This window comes from Podarcis gaigeae, assembly GCF_964106915.1.
Source record: "Podarcis gaigeae genome assembly, chromosome: 11".
Lineage (NCBI taxonomy): Eukaryota > Metazoa > Chordata > Lepidosauria > Squamata > Lacertidae > Podarcis > Podarcis gaigeae.
In genome coordinates, this window is record NC_139687.1 from 28,466,262 (window position 1) to 28,490,760 (window position 24,499).

Genomic DNA, 24,499 nt, shown 5'->3' on the forward strand with positions numbered 1-24,499 from the left:
GTCTGCCAGGAGGAGTAAGCTTTGGGGGTTGCCTTTGTCTGCCTGCATCCTCACAGGGTAGATTGTGTCTACTGCCCCTTCTTGGGCTGAGAATGTAATGATAGTAATATCATCATTAGTTATTTGTGGCTTTACGTTTTAAGATTTGTTGCAGTCAACTGTAAGTTAGGTTAAGGGCTTTCTGGTGCAGAAAGGTAGGTAGAAATATTGCATGTGATGGTGGAAGCAGGTGGTCTTCCATTACTGAGTCAAGTGGAGGTTAGTCTGTTGCAGTTGCCTGCTTCTTCACTGATGGGATCTTGCCCATTTCAAGGATGAGCAGTGGGATTCCCCCCCCCCAAAAAAAAATCTGTGTGATTCTCTACTATTATCTATGCAGTACATTACAAGGTGTATTTCTGCATGCTGGACAGCTCTTCTGTGTGTGCAGGAATCCCTAGCTTCTTCATGGTGTGTAGTATGAATTGTGTATTTCTAAGTGTTTTGGTTTTAGCTAGGTTTGGTAATGGAATGGTCACATTGCTTACCTTTTGTCTTTAGCGCCAATATGCAAAAATCATCCTTATGTAACTAAGCATTTTACATCACAAATGTAGAAACATTGGGGGTGCATACATAACCATTCTAGCATGTGTTCTGCTAGCAGAAAATCTTCCAGCTTGGTTATTTGACAAATAACCTCCATACATCACCTGATATACACAATAGAAATAGACAGAAAAATCATATTTCAAGATGCAGCATTTTTTTCTTCTCATATTTTGTTTTGTGTTCCATAAAGCATTGAATTCCAAATTATCACATTTGGTATGAGGCAGAAAGCATCGGAAGGACCTTTCGTGTGCTTTCAAATTCAGGTTTGAATAATACTTGCAATAAATTGATTATGTGTTAGTTTATGTTATTAGATTGGTTTCAGTGTTTTATGTTTACACCTGCAAGTGTTGAGTCTTACACAGTTTTAATGCTTCATCTTATATTGAGTAGATTGGCAATGCTTCTATGCAAACAAGTATTGCATAGGCAATGGTGCTGTTTTGGTTCTGTTTCCAGTCTTTCTATACAAGTATTTCGCAGACAAACATAAAAAGAGTATATGCAGAGGTGTACATAAATAAATGTTGACGCATGATAATAAATAATATAGTTGTATGTATGAAATAGGCTGCAGTTCTGTGATAACTTACATGGGAGTAAGTCTGGGTCAGTTCCTGGTTGGGAATTTCATGTATGCTGCCTTGAGTTCCATAATGGAAGAAAGACAGGATATAAAATGTAATAAATATATCGGAGGACCTTGCTTCCCAGTAAACATGTTTTTTACCAAATAATAATAATTTCAAGTTTTTCCAGTATTTAAGAGCCAAAATATTAACCTACAAATTGCATAATTTTGCCTTGGGATAGACTATCATATTAAATGCCTGAAAATAAAAAGTAATGGCAAAGGTAAAATTTGATTCATTTTTGCTGAATATTCTCTCAGTAAGCAAAGAGGAGGATTTTAAAAGATACTTTATTAAGCTTTTTTTTTTTTAGCAGGGGGAGAAGCATTTCAAAGTGTACACTTTTGTCACAGTTATATTTTCTAAATGAGTGAATAAAAAACACAAATTATAACTGAAATGGTCCAGTCTTCTCCTTTCCACAAAGCACACACCCTTAGTTAGCTGAATATTACTAGAGCCAGTTGCTCCAGTTCACTGTTACTAAAATGTTGCTTTCAGTAGAAGAGTATTGGGTAGTGTGCTTAAATGTAATAGGCATATTTAAAAGATTCATTGACTAGTTACTCAGCATTAAACTACAACAATAAATTGAATTTTTAATCAAGTAATACAGACTTTCACAGTCTCCGTATGTGGATAAAGCTTTTAAGGGATTATACGGGGTCATTATTTCATTTGGAAGAATGGCTGAGGAGAATAAAATGGCTCAAAGTATGGCTTATCATGAACAAGCAAACTTGCAAGCTTCCGGTGCAAAGATCATGGATCCAGCAATCCTACCCTGGTTCTGCTTTAGCTGTGCTACCCACCATCAAGCTATGGTTTGGCTGAACCTGGTTCATGGTTTGTCCAGATAAACCATGAGCTGTAACCAAGGTTTGTTCTTGGGTTACGCTTCATGGTTCAGGGGAAGCAAACCACAGGGACTTTGTGAACTCTCATGCAGTTACTAACAGCAAACCTTTAGCAGTGCAGTACCACAGTGTTTTGGAGTTGCGTTACAGTGAACGTGGTGATTAAGGAAGATACAGGCTAACACATATAAAAATTGGGGGTGGGTGACAGCAAAATTTCACAGAAGAGCTTACATGAATAAAATCACTTTCCTGAATTAGGAGGAGTTGCTGTTCACACAGCACCAGGTTGGAATCACACAGGTTGGAATCAGCTCTTCAATCAGCAGAAAAGACTTCTCGCTAGCAGAACGTATCTCTGGATCCAAGCCAAAGCTATGAAGAACCTGGACTGCATTGGTTCATATGTAATGTGAAACTATGTTTTAATGCCAGAAGGGGGAAGCTGCTCAGGCAGTGGAGCAGAGGAGTTGAAAAGTGTGCATTCTCAGTTCTCAGTGAGTTTCCATTTGCAAATACTATCACCAGCCCTAGGTTTTCACTGTATCTTACAAAAACCATGCCCTTGTAGTTATTCATGCACATTTTTAGCAGATGGAAATACCATGCAATAGAGCACCTTGCTCTTGGTTATAGTATTCTTTTAAATGCTGCCATTATTGTTATTGTTGTTGTTTTATTATTATTATTATTATTATTATTATTATTATTATTATTATTTATTATTTATACCCCACCCATTTGGCTTGGTTTCTCCAGCCATTCTCAGCGGCTTGCAGCACATATAAAAACATAGTAAAACGTCAAACATTTAAAACATCCTGATACAGGGCTGCCTTCAGATGTCTTCTAAAAGTTGTGTAGTTTTTTTCTTCTTGACATCTGAGGGCATCGGAGGGCATTCCACAGGGAAGGCACCACTACTGAGAAGGCCCTCTGCCTGGTTCCCTGTAACTTCACTTCTCACAGTGAGGGAACCACCAGAAGACCCTTGGAGGACCTCAGCATCCAGGCTGAGCGATGGGGATGGAGATGTTCCATCAGGAATTTTGTGACTATTTAGATATAATTTTGTGACCATTTAAATATAAATAGTCACAAAACAGCTCACAAAGTTGTTTTCAAAGTTGAAGGGTGGGCCAGTATGTATCGTGTGAAAGACATGTTATATACTGTGGATATTTCTGTCTGTGTTTGACTCAAACTTAAGAAACAGAATATATTATTTCAGTGATTTGATCATTCACTTGCTGTACTTAAACAAAGGCATGTAGGATTAGGTGATACAAGGGAGTGGTTCATCACTAGCACCAAGCTCCATCTTCAGTATAGGCATAGCAGCAAAACATTGGAATTTTGTTTTAGATCTTTCCAACCTCTTATAGTTCCACTGCTAAAACATGATTCTGTGCCTCTGTTCTGTGGAAGTTGGCTAGTTTTAAGGCATTTTAATGAATGTTTTAATTGTAATGGCATAGACATCTCATGGTTCCACTACAGATCCAGAGACTCATAGGACTGGGATGTTGAAAACAAGAGAATTCTAGTCCCCCAAAGTCATGAAAATATTCAGTGAAAGGACCCTATGGTCATCTTACCTTCAAATCTCATGGTCCTTAAACAGGTTGTGGTATTTGAGGAAGTATTTTAACCTTTTCTCATCTTGTGAGATAAAGAATTAGAAAATTATTTTGGGATAAATGCATCACTTCCCCCACCTTGGTAGCTAGTACAATCATGCCAATAACTATTAAATGCAGATTGCCAACATATGCAAATCCTTTTTTTTTTTTTTTTTTTTGGCACACCTACCAACTTGTTGGCAGCAGAGAGATTCTTGATAAGGAGAACAATACAAAATGAATGAACATTATTCATTGGGTAATATGGCAAGAGAGTGAAAAAATGGTTATAGTTTATTCAGATAAATTTACATTGATAATCCTAAAGCAGGGTGTTATTAAATGAGAGAATGTGGAACTTGCCTTTCTATAAAGTTGGCACAAACCACCTTAGGACAACGGTATTCTGATGTGAAATAATTCTCTAGCCCTCCAGTGGGAGTTTGTTTGTTTAATAAGATGTAGATTTTTTTCATCAGGTGTTGTCATTATTTATTTGTTTTTTTTAAAAACTAGTACTTCTGACAGAAAATTAAGAAATAACAGTAAAAGTTATGCTGAATCTTGTATCCAATGTTAAGCGAATCTTATTTTTCTTAAGAAATAAGGATAACCCGGTCTCATTAGTGAAGTTAAATCTAAGTTGCATTTGACAGGCTGCCTGGGAAACAGTTTATTATTATTTTTTGCTATCTGTGGGTTTTAATTAAGATGTGTTCAATTATAGTCTCCTCACACACTCACTCCCCCTGCTTGCTGTGTCACAGACTGGTGATCAGGGCGCTTTCAGATGGTCCGGCCCATGACTTTGACCTTCTGCGCGGTCCAGCGTTCCCTGGGGAACCGTTCAGCTCATGAGGTCTGATTTCACACTTCCAGGATGCCTCGGCTCTCTTAACAATGACAGGGAGACAAAGCCCTTTAGAACGGGCCGCACGGGGACTTGTTTAAATTGGAAACTAGAGAGGAGTCAAGGAACAAGGTTATGGACTATAGAATAGTGTTTTTAATAAAGAGCTCACAGCTCTGGTTCAGCTCAAAGAAGGTTACCTCTGTACAATTAATTGAGCCATTTATCTTGGCTTCTAATTTTTCACAGAATGGTATGATAAATATTAGCTAAAAGGCAAACGAGATATGATGTCATGCATTTCAACATTAATGTAGGCTTTTTAAAAAGCAATCAAAGATATATTTGCTTGCATTTCCCCCCATTTTCTTAATTGCACAAGGTTTGGGATTTTCCTGGATAAAAGATGGAATTTGCTTGACGGCTTACTGTTCTTGGATTTATTATCCTTGATGTTTCAATGCTTCATGTTAGAGGCCAAAGGGAATGTAGCATGAAAGATGCAGTCATCCTGAATGCAAGTAAAATTCCCGGAAAACTGAATGTTCTTACTGCTTAGTATCATACTTTTGACTTTCATTTACGCTATTGTTGATGAGTCCTGCATAACAGTAGTGTAATTTGTCTCAAACAAAAAACAGCAGCCCAGTATTAATTTCTGTTACAAGGGTAGTGTGCTGTTCTAGCTGGGTGGGAGAGCCAGCAGGCATCAGACAAAACACCAGAAGTGGCAGGTGAGAAGGTTTTGGATGGAGATTTGGCAGTTAGCAGTGAACAAGTTTGTAGCTACCAAGGTTGTGAGCTAATTCTGCAGAAATGCAGTAGCTCCTTGACTAGTGTAAACATTGCTCAAACAAAAGCCATAGTTTATTTGAGTCTGGTGTAGACTTGATGACTCCTGAAATCCTGCACCTTGTCTAAGAATGAGGAAATTTAAAAGGCAACTCATTCAGTCACTATTGAATGATTTCATACTGCATTGCACATCATCTCAACTGGAAGGGGTCTACAAAGAGTGAGTATTATTGTGTATGAGTGTGGGGTTCTGAAGGGAGTTATGAATTTTCACTAGAAAAATCTTAACAGTCCTCTTTCTGGAGAGGACTTTGGCAATACATGGACTTTGATGTTCCAGGAGTGTTCCTGACTGTGTTTCAGACAGATAGATTTTTTTTAACTGGTAAGCAATGCTTCAGTAAAAGTTTTCAGGTTGGTTTACATTTAAAAGATACAAAAAAATAATAAAAGAACAAAACTAAAAAACAACTGCATAAAATATCTCATAGGTTACACGTTTTGGGGAAATGAAAAGGTTTTTTAACTAATGCCAAAATGAAATTGACATAGATACCAGGCAAGCCTTCCTGGAGAGATAATTCCATAAGCAGGGGGCAATGACTGAGAAGGCCCTGTCTCCAGAAAGTGGCTTCCAAAAATTATTGAAGAGGCCTCCACTGCAGACTCCTCTGGCTTTTAATGTCTGTCGGAAAGCAGAGTCACAACACCTGGGCATTTATGTTACTAAGAACAGTTCATTTTCCTAGTTTTTACCTTATGCTGCCCTTTGCTTTGCCTTCTTTTTCAGTATGAAGAACACTTGGGATATTAAGATGGCTGAGATATGATCAAGTTGTTGAAAGCAATCAATACTTTGTGGTTAATATCTGAAAATGTAAAGCTAACAAGATGCATACTTGTTTTAAACACTGTTGTTGACTACATATGTTGAATGGAAAACTCCTAGCCTGTTTGTGTTAGGAACTGCCCAAATGTATTATTAGAAGCTCCCATTATCTGTAAATGCTTTCTTTAATATCTGAAATGGAGCAGTAGATTTTTTGCATATATTCACACAAGTAGGGCAACCCATCCCTTAGGGTGTCTTCCATACCTGTCTGCTAGCCCTCTTGCAGTTTTGAAGAATGCAGAAAAAGTAGGTCAGCTAGATATTACCAAGGCACAGAACCTGTGATTCACTTAGAAATACCTACGCTCATGCCTCAATCCCCTGGAATCAATGAAATCAGTTGGCAGATCTCCTGTTACTTGAACTCTTCTTTTGTCCAGTGTAATCCTTTGCTTCCTCAGGGTGGATTTCTTTTCCTTCGCCCTGATCTATCATTTGTTGCTTTGAGCTGCATATCTGAATTCCGCCATCTTCAAAAGGAGTTGCATATGAAAAAGTGGAAATGTCTGCCTATGTATATAAATATAAGTGGAAAACATTGTAAGTGTAGAATGAGATTTATTTTTTTTAAGGTGGTGTGGCAGTATTAAGCTTTTTTTTTTAAAAAAAGTGGGGGCTTATTGGCAAGGAAAACCTTGGTACTAGAGTGGCAGTTATGTGGCACAATTCTTTTATGTTTATAAGTTACAATTAAACAAGAAAGGACAACCTGTTGCCTCAATCACTTCAGTGCGTCCTATTTAGTGACCCCTGTGATGACCAAGATAGCGAGGTCAAGAGCTTCATGTGCACTTTTGTTTCTTCATCAGTGGCTCAGATATTCCACAATCCAGTCAACGCCACAAAAATATGTTCCTAATGCCTACATTTCCCTCATGCATCTTGTTTGTCTTGGATGCTTGGTCAATCACACTTCCTCAATTCTGCAAACGCCTTTCGTTCTCTTTCTGCTACTTATGGCAAGTCTCCACATCAACAGTTAACTTTTATCTTCTTGCAACACTCATGTCTGTGAACCTCAGCCCTCTAGTTCTTTGCTTCTAAAAGCTCCAGGTAGTTGCATTCTCCCATTGCCTGTGATGGTTATCATGCTGGGTTGGGTAACAGTGCCACTTTGTGGTTGAAGCCAGGAATAGAACTTGAGGGAAGCAGTCAGCTCCCATAATTCCGTTAGCTTCCTGCTTTCGTTTTTATTGCAGCTTTTTCATAAAACTATGCAGTAAAAAACTAATTTAAATAGAAAAAAAAACTAGAGAAGAAAATTCAAGGGTAAATCTTAACCCTTGTCTCACACAGAAAGGGGGAGGATCATCCCAGCCCTCACCTGTGAACTTCCCTTTCTTCTCCCAGCCTCCCATTCTAGGTATCTTCCCTTCCTGCCTCTCACACAGGAAGAGGCCACTCGTTGGCCAATTTGAAATGCAGCTGCTGGCGGGAACTGGAGCCAATTACCCAGGCGGCTTGGAGGAATTCCCCCAGTTGCTGCCTGGCCATGTGCGTTCCATTCTAGCTGCCCAGGGATAGACACTGAGCACCCACTGCCAGATCCAAAGGTATATCCTTCCTCTGTCCTCCTTTTGTCTGTTGGGAGTCCCTCAGTGGTTGTGTTTGACCCTCTTCTAAAGAAGACCAGTGGACATTGCCTGTTGCTTTAAGTACCACACAATAATCTGATGACACCCAGCAATTCGTGTACGGCGGTACCTTGGGTTATGAACTTAATTCGTTCCGGAGATCCGTTCGTAACCCGAAACCGTTCTTAACCTGAGGCGCGCTTTCGCTAATGGGGCCTTCGCTGCCACCGCACCGCCGCCACATGATTTTCATTCTCATCCTGGGGCAAAGTTCTCAACCCGAGTTACTACTTTCGGGTTAGCGGAGTTTGTAACCCAAAGTGTTTGTAACCCAAAGCGTTTGAAACCTGAGGTACCACTGTATTCCAGAACTTTATTCCTGCATCCAATCGCACATCTACAGCTGCCTGTCTCGTATTGTCACTTGGATGCTTCTGTCATTTTAACTGTAATACTTCAAAGACAGAACATCTTATCTTCCTTCCCAAGACCTCCTCTCCTTATACATTCTCCATCCACTCAATTTAACAGGTACAGAGCCTCAGTTTTCTTCTTCCTCTCCCTTTTTTATTTCCCATATGCAATTTGTGGCCAACCTATATTTCTTCTTCCCTTTGCATATAGCGCTGCAAAATTATGCTTCTTCCTTTTAGTGAAAATTGGATAATGCTCTGGTCCTTTCTCACATGCCCTATTTCACTTGCTACCTTATGCAGATTATATTACTGCAATGCATTACACGTGGGGCTACCTTTGAAGGCAAATTCAGATGAGACAGACTCCTAGTCTTCTAGAGCTGCTGCCAATCACTGGATAGTCCAATGGCCTTGACTTGGTATAAGCAGCATCCTAAATTAGGAAACTACAGTTTGGAATGCACTCAGATGCAATGTTGTTGTTGGCATCCATTTGTCTCAAGACAATGGAGCTCCCCTCCAGAGGTGAAGTTAAACCCCTGGAGAATCACAACGCTTGCTGTGGCCGAAGAGACCAGAAACTTGTAACTGCTGCCTCCAATGTTCTTTCTGCTGTATTAGCAGCACCGAAGTGACCTCTCCAGGGCATAAGCCTGTGTAGTACATATGAAGGTCTTGGGCTACCTAGATGGCAAGACCCCACTATTGGCCTCGCTGATGTGGTGCACAGAAAAGCAAAGCAATACATTTGTCATCAGCTTGGCTGCAGGAGTTGCCGGAATGACGTCTCTTCCATTCCTATGCCCATTTCAAGGTGCTAGTGTTGATCTTTTAAATCTCTTCATGACGTGATACCAGGGTACATGAAGGATCACTTCTTTCCATATGTCACACACAAAGCACTTAATCAGAGTCTCTTCTCTGGGTTGAAGTTCAACATGTGGTCACCAAGGAAAGATCCTATGTTCACATAGAAGGTACATACATGTTGCAGTCACAACAAAGAAGTAAAGTTTCCAAATACGGTAAAAGCTAGTACCTTAGGACAATTTGACGTTGAAACAGCCAAAATGGTGGCCAATCTGGACTTACTGTTAAATGGCATTGAGGAATAGTAAACATAGCACTATCTAATTCAGATATAAGTGGACAATTGCCTATAAAGTCCAGTACAGTCACATTTGACTTGAAAAGAGGAAACTTTCCCCCAAATGAGAGGATGCTTTGAAAGTACATTTAAATGCAGATAGAGAGCTTTAAGGAGCTCCCCATGAAGGGAGTTCCATAGCTGCAAAGCAACCACCAAAAAGGCCTTGTCTGATTTTTGTTAATTGTCGGTCAGACCTGAGAATTCACAAAGCTTTGTTTTGAACAGCACTGGAGCAGTGTGTATCTTTTTAAACAGATGTGAATAATTTTTCTGAAGATCAAATCCTAGAGTGTCAAGATTAAGGGTTTTGAGGTCTTTTGCTATACATACGTCTTAGGTTTAGCTAATGTTTGTGGGATCATTTTTAAAATAACTAGATATTTATATCCATTTTTTCAGAAAATATACTTACTATTATTATTTATAAAATATATATACCACCCTTCATTCAGGGTGGTTCAGAATATTAAAAGACAATATAAAAAAACCAAAATACATAATAAAAATAGAAGAAGAGCAAACCAGCCATCCCACCCACCCACCCACATAATGAGAGACATGGAAGTGATTTTGTGCAAATCTAATATTGTTTTAAGGCTTGTAATAAATACTCATCATTTTCACGTGGTGGAAGACCTTAGACATTAAGCCGCTGCATTATTGATATGCCTATTGTGCACCCTTATTTGATCATACCTATATATTGCATAGGGGACGCGGATGGCGCTGTGGGTAAAACCACAGTGCCTAGGACTTGCCGATCGCATGGTTGGCGGTTCGAATCCCCGCGGCGGGGTGAGTTCCCGTCGTTCGGTCCCAGCTCCTGCCCACCTAGCAGTTCGAAAGCACCCCTAAGTGCAAGTAGATAAATAGGTACCGCTTTATAGCGGAAAGGTAAACGATGTTTCCGTGTGCTGCACTGGTGCTGGCTCGCCAGAGCAGCTTCGTCACGCTGGCCACGTGACCCGGAAGTGTCTCCAGACAGCGCTGGCCCCCGGCCTCTTAAGTGAGATGGGCGCACAACCCTAGAGTCGGACATGACTGGCCCGTACGGGCAGGGATACCTTTACCTTTACCTTTATATTTTGCATGTTAAAATTATTAGCCTATAATATTAATTCTCTTGTCTTGTCTATGCACCGTTAGGAAGCTAAATTGATGTGATTATGTATTTGGAACGCATGAATTTGTGTGTTGCCAGATTAAATCAACACAGTGAAGAGTATTTTCGTAATGGTAATGCTATTATTATATGTTAAAATTATTTGTGACCTTAACATTAGCTGCTGAGGGTTAATTATAAAACAAATTTTAGTTGTAGTAAAAAGATGAACTTTGGACTTAGACTTATTACTACAAGCATATAGGCAAACATCCCCTATGTGCAACTGCATTTTTGCAAACAAATAAATAAATAAATAAATAGGCTTTCCCTTGCTTGGGACTACTGCTTGAGCGAGGGAAGACAGCCGCCTTCTCCTCACCTCTGTGCCCCTATCCTGGCACCAATTCTTCTGGACACCTTTCTTGACCCTCACCCTCCATGGCCAGCTGTTGCTACTCTGGACACTAGCTCCCCTCAGGCAAGCAGGAAGGCTTGGGATAGGTCGGTCAGCGGCCCTGAGTGATTTCCAGGCTGAGTCTCTCTCTCTCCCCCCCCTCGCCACATACCCTCCACACTTTACCTGATTTCACTTATGTGAGCGGGGCCCTGGAATGTAACACTCATGGGAGGGGGCCGTACTGGCCTTTGTTGTTTGTTCAAGACCAGCACTTCTCCAGGTTCCCCCTCTGAGAGAGGTTTGAAGGTTGTGGAAAAGGGAGAGGGCCTTTTTGGTTTTGGCCCCCTGGTTATGGAATACTTTCCTCAGTGAGGCCTGCTTGGTACTATCATGACCATATTTTTGATGCCAGGTTAAGATCTTTCTTTTCTCCCAGGTGCATGTTGGTTTGTCATATAGTGATTACACTGTTGTTTGACTGGTCATCATAAATTGGTTGATGCTCTTAATCATGGGTAGGCAACCTAAGGCCCGGGGGCCGGATACATGAGTAGAATGTGTGCTTTTATTTAAAATGCATCTCTGGGTTATTTGTGGGGCATAGGAATTCATTCATTCCCCCCCCCCAAAAAAAAATAGTCCAGCCCCCACAAGGTCTGAGGGACAGTGGACTGGCCCCCTGCTGAAAAAGTTTGTGACCCCTGTAATAATGGTTTTATCTGGTGATGTCTTTAGGTATTTATGATTATGTGTATTTTATTGTTTGTTTAAATTGTAATGGCTATACTTTAAATTTCTTTTGTTTCACTAGAGGTGGTTGATGAATTCATTCTTCAAGTTTGGGATAAATGATATTTTTTGCAAAATAAAAGCATCAACTGCAGTTGTAATGTTGCATATTTAAAACAATTATTATTTGCCATTAAAATTCATAATGTGCACATTAACCTGTGATGGCGTTTGAATCAATATTGCCGTTTGGAAGATGTGATTCCTGGACAGCTTTGCTAAATATTGATTTAATTGTCATTTGTTTAAGGTTTGAAACAAATTGCATGCCTTACTGATATTGTTAATCTGGCCCCTTTGAACTGCTGAATCTATGGGTTCATGTAATACATGGCATTACATTACAAAAATATTGAAATTATTGTGGAATACAATTGTCTTGTGCATTAGATTTGCTGGATTGCTGCAAGATTCATCAGGGTTCCCCCCCCCCCAACCATTTTACCATCAATATTAGATCAGGGGCATAGTCTTACCACTTCTTCCCCCCCTCTCCCTTTCAATTTATGCCAACCTGTTTTATGTGGTAAAATTGAGCTCGTGACTATTGGCTGTTTGGCAATGTATTTTGAATGGGAAGAGTTTCCTTGATGGAAATTCACTGTGTTGTCTGAAATATGAATGCACGTGGAAATTGGCATTAATACATTGTTATATTACGTTGGATAATTATAACACTTAACTTGGCAATATAGAGTTCAATGAGATTTACTCTCTAGTAAGTATTAATTTAAATGTTTGTAGAATTGAAGCCTAAATTAAATTAAAGGCAACATGAATGGTGAAATTAGTTATTTTCAAAGGGAAATAAAACTGGTAGACTTACTAATGTTTTATTTTTCCCCCTAGCACAACCATATTTCATTGCTCCAAAATTAAGCCCAAACCTTGCTCTCTGCATTGTGCAATACAGATTTGTTATCAAAACTAGGCCCTGTTTCCTTAGTTTTCTAGCTGTCCAAATAATTTTTGATCCGTTGATCAGCATTTGACACTCTAAAACTTATGTATGTCTTGTTCCACTGCAGAATTAGTGAGTAAACATGCAGGTTGCTCTCATTGTTACAGTGTGAATTCAAGTAATTCAAGTTACCTTACATAGAATGTGAAGATAATTTTAAGTTGCAAAGTATTCATAATATTGTTAAATGGTCTTTTCCCAGGTAAAAGTGATCCATTTTGTGTAGTTGAGTTGAACAATGATAGACTGCTGACCCATACGGTGTACAAGAATCTTAATCCTGAATGGAACAAGATCTTCACATTGTAAGTCATAATGTTTCGCTTTTGAATTTTACTTGTATACCTGGCTAATCATTTCAAAGCTATCAAGATAAAGCTAAATTGCTTTGATTTCTTAAGTGGAACAAGAGATTTCATTGGAACGAACAGAAGTATAAAGTAGATAATTTCTCTCTTTGATTTTGCCTTCTGAGTGATGATACTCCAAATGTCAATATACTTTGAAGGTACTATATTATACTGCTGTGCAGCTACTAGGCTGAAACTTTTTAATGTTCATTCCAATAATTTTTAGAATTTATTGGGCAGTTTTACCCATATTCCTGACCACCCATACTGCTGCTACCGAGTTGATGCTGAGGAAGATGTCCAATATAACCCCATTCATGTTATTTCAACTTTAAATGTGAGTAAGCGAACTCACCAATACTGGACTCAGAATAATGCTGATTTTCTTTCACAATGATCCTCTCTTGCATTTAGAACTGTAGGGCAGAGTCTGAGAATCCTGAAGATTTGTTGACCCTCATAATAGTATCTTGAATGCTAGACCTGTTGGTTCCTTCATTATATTGAGATTATTCCTCTGAATTAATTTTAGAGGGGAGGGGAGGAACCATAGAGGTAAACAAAAAGTTAGAGTGGATAAAGTGGCAGTGAAGTATGGAAATATTATTGGAACTTTTATATATTGTTTTCCTTGGTGCATTTATCCTGGAGGTGTGAATTTGGTTTATTAACTTTAAAAGGTGAGCAGGATGAAATTCTCATTGTCTCTACTAAGTCAGTGGTTTGTGGGGGGGAAATGAAGGCCTGTCGTGATTATAGGTGAAAGCCACTGCTCAGTAGTACAGCATGTGAAACCCTGCCTGGTGACAGAGGGTTGAGCTACACAGTCTGCTGAACAGCAGATTGTTGGCACACAACCCCTCAGCTCTGTTACTATGATTATTCACATAATGAATGGGAGCTGGATACAGGAAAGAATATTAAGAGGCTTATTCTTCTGGAAGATCTTAGTTTTCCCCTCTTATTAATTATGCTCATTCCTTTCCTTTTTGTAATTTCCTGATCTCCAAAGTCTGTTGGATTGAAGATGATATTTTAGATTAAAAGCCCTAATCAAAGGGGTTTTCTCTAGCATCGGGGTGCTGTGCTAGATGAGTTGCATTACAACTTTAGAATTCTGTGAAACTTCTATTTATGAAACATTCTTTGTGATGGAAAAATTACTTCAGTACTTAATAGTTTCTCAGTGGCAATATTTTGAAACATTTAAAAATTAAAGAATCAAGCATCTTCTTTTTCTATGGCTGCTCCAATTGCAGTACAACACAAAGAGAAAGTAAATCTGTTTCAGGTTTGTTTGTTTTTGCTGCTTCACTATCCACTAAATGTTCCCAGCTGGAAGCTTTAGTCTTACGTGTGTTTAGGCAGTCTCCTTCTACATTTTTGGTTTTATAAGAACCAAGTTAATACTTACTATGTAGCCTGTAAGATCTATTTAACCCCCTTCCCCCCCTTTCTTTGTGAGATTGAAGAAACACAACAATAAACTATCAATTTAATTGTTATCATTATTGTTATTTGTTTGTTTGCTTATTATCTGCCCTTCCCCTTAAGGTCCCAGGGCGGGGTATAACATTAAAACAGAATACTAAAACTGTCTAAAACACCTTACAATAAAAAAATAAGGTGAGTAAAAAATATACACCCCAAGTATTCAATTCCAGGGTGAAGAGATGTGTATTAAGGGGTGCATCCCCATTCAGTATTCTGTGTATTTGCAAAATATGCTGCATTCATTGCGAATTTTGTTTATATGCGAAAGTTCCAACAATCAAGCCCCATTATTTCATTATATAACATCTCAGTTAACTATTGCAAATTATCTTGAATGCAGTATATCATGAGTCACACATCTTTAATCTTTGATTTTTGCCCCACTCCTTACTTGTATATATTTTTCAAAGTTGATTATGCCACATTCCTCTATGTATTACCTGGATATGAAGTGCTAATTGTTTTTCCAAAGTAAATATCAGTAGCAGCTAAATATTTATAAAAGTATACATGGAGCTTGTTTAGACATAAGGGCCAAGCTATAGTTTAGCGTGAACATGCAGGCTCTTGGGCAGGCATAGGCAAACTCAGCCCTCCAGATGTTTTGGACTACAGCTCCCATCATCCCTAGCTAACAGGACCAGTGGTCAGGGATGATGGGAGTTAGTCCCAAAACATCTGGAGGGCCGAGTTTGCCTATGCCTGCTCTTGGGAAGAAAATTCCATGCAGCTGCTTTGTTCTTCCTCTGGTCCTGATGGTGTAAGCTAAGTCATTGTTTGACTTAGTTATCCAAATTTGGGGTCATGCCTTCTCTAGACAAACCATGATCTTGGAACTAAAGCTTATTCTTGGGGTTTGTATGGAGAAGAAGCGTAGCCGCAAGAGGTCTAGAAGAGGCTTGCATCAGGCATAATCTCTTCTTTGGGGACCCTCTCTCATTCACGCTAAGCCATAGTTTGGCTCAGCACTGCATGCCAACTAACTCATAATTAAACCATATTTAAAGGTTGAAAGACTGAACCTTACAAATCTTCAGGCTTGCATATTTCATCCCTCCTCTGGCACAGCCATGCGGGCTTTAGGAGAATTTACTTCCATCTTAGGTTAACTGTGGCTTGCAATGTCATCTGAATGTGGACAAGCTATGGTCGAGCTTAGCTATAGTTAATGAAAACAAACCAGCTTCTAGTATTTAGGAAACTAAGTTTTTTTCTTACTAATCGTAATTAAGACTAAACACAGTTTAGGATTTCATATACTGTAACTTGCCCGAGTGCAACAGGCTAAACAACCAAAGAGAAGGGGGACGTGTGTGAACCTGGTAGCAGGCTAGATCTAACATTTTTTCCCTACTAAACCATGATTTATGTTTACATCTGAATGCAGCCTAGCTGACATACAATTTAATACCAGAAAGTTGAAACTCTGTAGCAGTTTAAGGAATGGAGAAAATGAGAACTCTGGAAACATCTTAATGGCTTCTAAATCTGGTGGCGACAATTTGATTGGGGTTTTTTTTGGGGGGGTGTCTATATGAAACCCACCAAGGATCTGGTCATGTCCATTTTAAATTTCAAGTGCTTTTTGATTGCAATCTTACTTTCTAACTCTGCAAACGTATCACTTATTCAGTACACTAAATCAGGGTAAGTATTAATGAAAGGCTTTCTTGTGCTTCTTGTAGGTTGTATAATGCATGCCCAGTCATGAAATGATCGGTATCATGCCTGCGTTGCATTCCTGGACATTTCTATTTCAACTCATGCCCTCTTTTTAACTCCCTTTTTCTAGTTCACACTTCTAAAAATTCACACAGTTTTTCATTTTCCTCTAACTTGTTAATGCATTTGCATTGATAATGATTCAGTTAGGTGACTTTCTTACCTCTGTTCTGCCCTATCCCTTTCATAGCAATATTAAGGATATCCACTCAATTCTTGAAGTGACAGTTTATGACGAAGACCGAGATCGGAGTGCTGACTTCCTGGGCAAAGTGGCTATACCATTGTTGTCTGTAAGTTTATTGTTATTATTTGGTTAATGCACTGCTCTGTATATTTTTATGCTCATGGAAAAAAAAAATCAGGGCTGTCTGTCATTTTTCAACCAAGGTCTGTAATAAGAACACTAAAAAATTTAACATACTCAATTCACGGCCATGTTGAATCCCATGATAGTTAATTTTTCCTGACAGACTTGGTCCTGGTAATGAACAGGTACTTGTCAGAATTGCCACAGTTGTTTTGGGTTCTCTGTCAGTTTCAGCAGCTGGGGGTCAAAGGTCACTGAGGGAGTGTATTCAGTGGAGACTGCGAGACAGACGGCTGTCATGTCCTTTTCCCGCAGATTCAAAATGGTGAACAGAAAGCCTACGTCTTGAAAAACAAGCAGCTGACAGGGCCAACAAAGGGGGTCATCTATCTTGAAATAGATGTGATTTTTAATGCTGTAAGTCTTAACTTTGCCTTTTTTGTACTGCTAAAGAGTTCAGTTTCATGAAAGCTTTTGTTCCTGATTTGTAGAGAATTTCTGTCATTCCTCATTTTCTCTAAACCTTGATGTATGCTGCAGAATGCTCTTCTGCCACTGGCTGAGACACCCACTTTGCTACTACTGCTGCTAATGTATACACAAGCATAAGTTTCTGTGCCTCACATTTCTGGATTATAGTCTTGGCCCCATGACTTTGAAATGCTACAGTGATGATTCTATATATATTTGTGCAGTTCTCAGTTCCTAAACAATATATTTTGATATATAGGTGAAAGCCAGCTTCCGAACGTTAATGCCCAAAGAACAGAAGTATATTGAAGAAGAAAACAGAATTTCTAAACAGGTAAAGAGTTGGAAACTATTATTTATTCCCAATAGACAGAATATCAAGTGAAACCTTATGACTGTATTTTGTCAAGCATTGATAGCTAAGAGAATAGCACATTTCATTTATATTGAAAACCTTATCTGGAGTTATCAAATAAAATTTGCACAAATGCAGATTTTTAAGTCTTCTAAATCCCTTTCTGCCAGATTTAGTTATTTGTAAAATGTGTGCATGATAACTCTAATTAAAGTTGTCAGTCTGCCCCCATGTATCAGGTTATAGTACAGGTGGCTGTAAACTTAGTCTAGCATAAATTTTGGTGGCCAACTTTGACCTGGAGGAACTCCCATATTGTTTTGGATTATGGTATGTATCAGCCTATTGTTCTCTTAGTTCTCCTTTTAAGGTACTTATTAGAAACTTAACTCAGGCAAATATATAAAATTCCTCTGATTCTGCAACATGATTGACAAGATTCTTCTTTTTCATGTATGTTTACTAACTAATTGCTGCAAATAACTGTTTTCAAAAGTGCAGTCCTACCGAATGCTTTCAACTTAAATAATTTTTAAAATCTTGCAGCCATGATGTTCATGTTTCCTTCTGAAGAGTCAAACACTAAACAACTCTTCTTTGTAGACTCTTATTTGTGTGCTTTTTAGTATTTTAATTATTGCATGAAATCATCAGTACAGAGATTTTATAAGCAGCAATATAACACTTCCATTATCAGAAAGTAAGCAGGCGTGCCTTGCGGTGGGGGGGGGAGTATACAATACCTATTCTTCCAGATGTATAGGTGCTGCTCAGAAATGGCTAGACTCATGTGCAGAAAAATAGTAGCAAGGAACTTATGACTATTACTAATCAATGAATATTATCAAACCTTGGTTTGTAGTATAAGAATCTCATTAGAGCAAGTGCTTTTCTTAAATATCCGAGATCTTGAATTAGTGAATATAACCTAATACTGTAAAATGTAAGTTTCGTAAAAGTTAGTGAGTTCATCTCCAAATGAACTTCGTGGTACTCAACTATTCGTTTTAAAACATAATTCCTTAAAAATCTACTTGTTCATCCTTTTCATGAAACGTATTGTAGTGCTTCCATGGGAAAAGTTACTTCAGTTTCCTCAGAGATAATTACTCAGACCTGCATACGTGGTTTCTCAGCAGTCATCTCTTTAGTATCAGAAATTGATTCAGCCAACTCCAGTGCAAAAAAAACTAGGTTGATATATTAAATCTCTGGATCTCAGTTCTTAGAGCGTGCTTAAAGATTGGGAAGGAAACAGTAGGTACAATTGTACTGTCATTTAAATTATTTTCATTCTGTACAGCAGAACAGTGCAAGCCTACAACTACTGATAATACTGATAAATATCTAGATAATGAGTTTTCCCCTTTACTGCAATACAAAATATTGTCTGTACAGAACAGTATTTTCAGTTGAAATGTGTTGTGAGCCGTTTTCATAGCTAAAATGCACAAACTGAGCCGACACATTCTACGTTTCTTTCCTCCAGCTTCTTCTAAGGAACTTCATGCGAATGAAGCGTTGTGTCATGGTTCTTGTAAATGCCGCCTACTATATAAACAGTTGCTTTGACTGGGATTCACCACCAAGGAGTCTTGCTGCTTTTGTGGTATGATATTAACCTTAATATTAATATATGTGTATACAAAAAAAATAAATAAATGTAATGGTCTCATCAATAGGACATACATGAAAGATCACAGTCAATACCTAATAATCAATCTGTAGTTTAAAGCCAATATTAGAACATCCAGGGCTTCCTAGAATTGGCCTTCTTCTACAATCAGTGACCTCTAATACCCTAACCTTAAAACTCCAGGAAGTTTGATGCCAGTACATTCTTCTCTCCAATTTCCAGTGGTATAGGAAACTTCAAAGTGCTTGAGTTCACCATGGCATCATAGCCATGCTCCCAATGATAATCTATAAATGTAAGCAGGTGTATTGATCCTAAATAAGCTCTGTATAGGCATACTTGCATACACATATACAGTGAGGGGGGGAAGGTATTTGACCCCCTTCTAAATTTACCCATTTGCCCTCTGACGAAGAAATGACCAGTCCATAATTTTAATGGTAGGTTTATTGTAGCTGTGAGAGACAGAATAACAACAGGAAAACCCCCAGAAACACAGAAGACAGAAGACGGAGATGGATGTGCATTATAGTAAGTGAAATAAGTATTTGATCCCTTTGCAAAAGATGACTTAGTACTTGGTGGCAAGACAGTATGGCACACATACTGCCATTTTACATGCTGGTGGGACCAATTTTCAACTAATTAATAACAAATTATAGAACAACTGTGTATTCCCCATCACATATTCCCCATCCCTCTGCTATTACAGTCACCCCAAGTTAACAACACTGGCAAATGTGGTTGCTGCAGATGGGTGATGCCATTAGCACTTGTTTCACAGTAGGAACAAAGTTCAACTCCTTTGCAGTCATGTCCCATGCCAACATTGAGGACCTTTAATATGTCATTCTTTGGGTATGAGATTCTAAACCTAAGCCATTCATACCTGCCAGCCTTAGATGAAATATCTGATTGTGTGAGAAATGGATCCTCAGTTGTTTATGTTATACATATCCACCAGATCTGCCTCCATCCAAAAGAATTTCCCACCCAGTATTTTCTGTGTGTCAGTTTAATACAATTTTCTTCTAGATGTCTTAACATAGACGTTTTTCTTCTGTGTCTTCACTTCCTTGCCACGACACCAAATAGGAGCATTTTGAGGAACAAAAACAGAGGCCCCAAAAGCTTGCAACTTCTTTACGTTAGTCATCTTGGACTCCTTTAGGAGGAAGGGTGAAACGGAAATTAAATAAATAAATAAATAAATAGATAGATAGATAGATAGACAACTGATAATTTTAAGATCTGAGAAATGTGATAAGAGACATTCCAGGAGCCTTGATAAAAGGTTATGCCTGTATACATAAGTTTCAGAAACCATTGCGTAATAACTTTACTCAAAATGCTGCTGCTTTTGTGTGTTTACTTCCTGCATTAGCTCTGGGAGGTGCTTGTGACATAATGGCACAATGTTCCTTTTGCCTGATGAAGGGAAGCACTCGTATAGGGCATCCTCTCCCTTGTGGTCTCCTGAGCTGGAGTAATAAAGGGTGTGACCATATGGCTTCTGTAACATTACTTCTTTAGACAATACAAGGTGTAGCTTAATAACAGAACCAATATGTTGATACAGGAACAAACTTTATTCTGCAGGATATACCCCTCATGGCAATTATTGGCTTTATTTTATTTTTATTATTTAAACTTGTATGCTACTTTTCCACATAAATGTGCCCAAAGCAGTACATATGATTAGAGGCAGCATGCTTTGAATACCAGGGGCTAGAGAATCAGGTCATCATCAGCACATAGCACAGTCAGGCAAATGCATTGATACCTATGCATTGGGCCAGATGAGTCCTTTAGCTGCTTGGCATTGAGAAGAATTCCAAGTGACTGCAGTGAGGAAGTGTCATTTTAATCTTTCCCTAATGACTTCAAATGCAGCATTGTTCCAGAGTGGTTCTGCATTGAGGGTGCTGGGTAGAATTAAATTGATAGCTCTTGCATGCTGTAGCAGCCTGGAGCTTCTGTTAGCCCCGAATAGCAAGGGGAAAACACCAGCAGCACAGGATCCTTTTGGATTCCTCCCTCTTCATTGATCAGCACAGAGAAGACTGCCAAGCAGTTGCAAAAAGGGACCATCAGTTGAATCCCTCCCCACTGTCTTTGATGTTGTAGAAAACTGGGTTTAGGTGGGATTAAATTCACTTTAAGAAAAGCAGTTGACTTTGAAATCTGTACGACGCTCCCAAAAGTGACCTTCTAGATGAGAGCACAGTCATGTCCTCTAGCATCTTGCTTCCAATAGTGGGCAAGCAGATGCCCATGCGATGCCCAAAGGCAGGAAGTAGAGGCGACTGCCATCTCCCTCTTGTTCTCCGCAGGACCAGGTCTGAGGTGTCCTTGGCCAGAGTGCCTTCACTGGGCCCCCCAAATGGCCCTGTCTTGGGGGGACTTACCAAGCAATGGAGGCTATGAATAATGGTGCAAGCCGTGCCTTGAGAAAGCCACCATTCTTGAGAAAGCTGTAGTCAAAACAAAACTACTATGAAAGAAAATTAAATTGTATTCCCCCTCCCCCGCTCCTCAAATATATCCACCTATCCTAAATATTTTTATGGTTTATACATGCCCTTTAGAATCTTATTCAAGATCTACTGTAGGATCATCTTTGTGCCTCAGGTGTAATGAACATGAATGAGTAACGACCTGTTCTTTCTTAGATGCTGCCTGTCCTTTTACAGGCACTGTTGCTTCAGAACTGACAAGCTAAAGTCCATCGGTGCAATGGACTGTATTTTTAATCTTCAATAAAGTCTCTTCTGATCCCTGTTCCTGCCCTGCCTCTTTTGAACCTATTAAGTAATCTGCTGTGATGTCACAGCGTGGCATTGGAGATATCACAGCCCATCTGTCTTCCACAGCCTCTGATGTCATATGTAGGTTGTCTGTGTTGGTCTAGGCAGAAGTGCTGAGTGGGTCTTGTGAAAGACACATAAGTTGACAGGCAGATTAAAAAATTAAACACTTTCATCTTTGCATGCCGTGGTCTTTAGAACCTCTTTATACCTTGTTGAGTGGTTTCTTTTAATAGAGGCAGATAGCGCATGGCAGCGTATACCCTAGAGTTTTGACCAAGATCGTAAACCAGAACTCAACAACCTACAGTGTTGTCAGAAAACCGCAACGTGTACATCATCATCATTATTATTATTATTATTATTGCAGCTCTCCATACAGTTCCACATTGTCCCTGTGAAATCTATGAATCTTAGGTGGATTGATTAGCTCCAGGAATGTAACCTTAAGGGTACAGTTGTGCAAACTAAAGGAGCACATCTTGAGGTTTGAGTTAAGGAAAATTGGATTTAAATAGTCCCTTTATTGTAACATAGTATATGAGATTTAAATGTTGTAGCACTTTTGGGGGGAGATGCTGAAAACCACCGGATTTCCTATTTTAATATCGCTATTGCCTACTCTATATTTTATTTGGGTGAAATCCAACATAGTGCATGCAACAGGGCTTCTTCTGTTCCTGACTGTCGCCCTGCCCTCTGGATCAGATTTTGAAGGTGGACAGGGGGCTGCACAAGCAGAAATCTGTTCTGCCTGCGGTTGGGCACAACTGGATATCACCCTTTGTTTCCAACACTTGGAGAAGACAATAAGTAAAAGCAACTTGAATATTTCATTCATGAGCTGTTCTATCAAATGCATTGCGGTGCTTAAATTAATCAGTTTGCATTACTCCTACATAATTTTAGCAAGAAATGATTATTACAGAAATACTTTATGCAGTTTTCTCAACTGTGGAAATGGCAAGGTTTGTCTTTAGAACAACCTAATGAAGATACTGAAATGCTTTCTAAATTGGGTTTCGTTTTCTCAGGGCCCTTGATTCAAGCACCTGTGGATGTGGGCAATTGCAGGGAGATACAGGGCAGGAGATGAGAGGCCATATGCAACCTCTTTCACTGTCACTTCTTACTTTAATGAGCCAAAAAATAATTGGACAACTAAGCTATCAGTAAAAGGACACACTTCAACATGAGTCAGTGAATTATTTTGCAGGACAAACTTTAATCTTTATATATGATTGTGGATAATTTGTGGTACCATTTATCCAGCTTGAATTGTTTTAGCCTTTTCAGTTGTTATACAGTAAGTACTGCTATGTTAACATTAACATTTGATATTTTACACATTTAATTCCTGTACTGTTGTGTGTGGTCTTCGGGGAAATGCGCTCCGGTGCTACAAGAGAGAGACAAAGTATTGATCAGCTAACATTTCAGCTACATTTATGTATGTCGCAAAATTAATGAAAATGCCAGACAAAAATGTCAGAGTGCACAAAAAGGTAGGATTTGAATTTTGGTAGTTTAATGAAAAGTTTAAGATGAATGTTATCACATGTCTGTTAGCCTACATTGTGCAGTTCATAACACAATAGCTAAAGGGGAAACACACATTTTACTGGGGGAAGCACTGAACATGAATCTAGAAGGAAATTTAGAAGGAAATATGCAGTCCTGAAAGTAGGTGATGTTCCCAAATTTGGGAAATGTGAGTTCATTTATTCTAACATGGCTCAAAATAACAAACAGCATTTGCAAAAATGGTTCCTACATTTTCCTCTTCAGTTGGGGAAGTTATGCAGTGCTCTCCTTTCTACTGTAGCTTATATTCTTCTAAAAACTACTTTTGAAAGTAAAAACAAAACACCCTGTAGTAATAATAATCTTTGGATTTTCCTAACCGTTTTTTGAGGTATCTGAGTAAGGCCAACTCATTCAATATTTTTGTTCCTATTGTCAGAGCCAATGTGAGATACTGTTCTGTGTGAGGCAGGCATAGCTTCTATCCCCTACTGCTGCTGCCCCTCTTCACCCCTGCCTACTTACCCATTTAACTTTTTTTAACGTCACTAATGCAGTGTCAGGGACGCAGGTGGCGCTGTGGGTTAAAGCCTCAGTGCCTAGGACTTGCCGATCGAAAGGTCGGCGGTTCAAATCCCTGCGGCGGGGTGCGCTCCCGCTGCTCGGTCCCAGCGCCTGCCAACCTAGCAGTTCGAAAGCACCTCCGGGCACAAGTAGATAAATAGGGACCGCTTACCAGCGGGAAGGTAAACGGCGTTTCCGTGTGCGGCTCTGGCTCGCCAGAGCAGCGATGTCACGCTGGCCACGTGACCCGGAAGTGTCTCCGGACAGCGCTGGCCCCTGGCCTCTTGAGTGAGATGGGCGCACAACCCCAGAGTCTGTCAAGACTGGCCCGTACGGGCAGGGGTACCTTTACCTTTACCTTTAATGCAGTGTCAGTACTGGCAGTGCCCCCAGCTTCAGTCTCCCCTCTCTCTGGGCAAGGTGTCCCAGGAGACTGAGTGCCTGTGCTGCAGTGGCTTTATCACCATAGCTGAAAATTCTTTTAAAATTCTGAAAGTTACTTTAGAAACATTAAATTTAAGAGAGCATGTTTAACTGCTGTGTCAAAGCCACAGTGCGGCAAATGCTCTCCTATTAACAGTTGAGAGATAAGGTTGCGGTTGGTGGGAAGTAGTGGGGGCTGCAGTGGTGAA

General features: G+C 39.4%; 1 protein-coding gene across 14 annotated transcripts in view; it reads left to right on the plus strand.

The window, feature by feature from the left end:
- MCTP1 (multiple C2 and transmembrane domain containing 1) overlaps window positions 1-24,499 on the plus strand; it is a 169,891-nt gene that overhangs the window by 83,220 nt on the left and 62,172 nt on the right. For 9 of the 14 annotated variants that reach the window (XM_083703130.1, XM_083703136.1, XM_083703138.1 and 6 more), the window contains 6 exons: window positions 12,837-12,939; window positions 16,391-16,493; window positions 16,826-16,927; window positions 17,241-17,315; window positions 18,826-18,945; window positions 19,417-19,503. In XM_083703130.1, the coding sequence (XP_083559256.1) occupies window positions 12,837-12,939; window positions 16,391-16,493; window positions 16,826-16,927; window positions 17,241-17,315; window positions 18,826-18,945; window positions 19,417-19,503 (590 nt within the window). The remainder of the gene's footprint in view (window positions 1-12,836; window positions 12,940-16,390; window positions 16,494-16,825; window positions 16,928-17,240; window positions 17,316-18,825; window positions 18,946-19,416; window positions 19,504-24,499) is intronic. The other 5 variants (XM_083703137.1, XM_083703139.1, XM_083703140.1 and 2 more) reach the window with 1 other exon arrangement.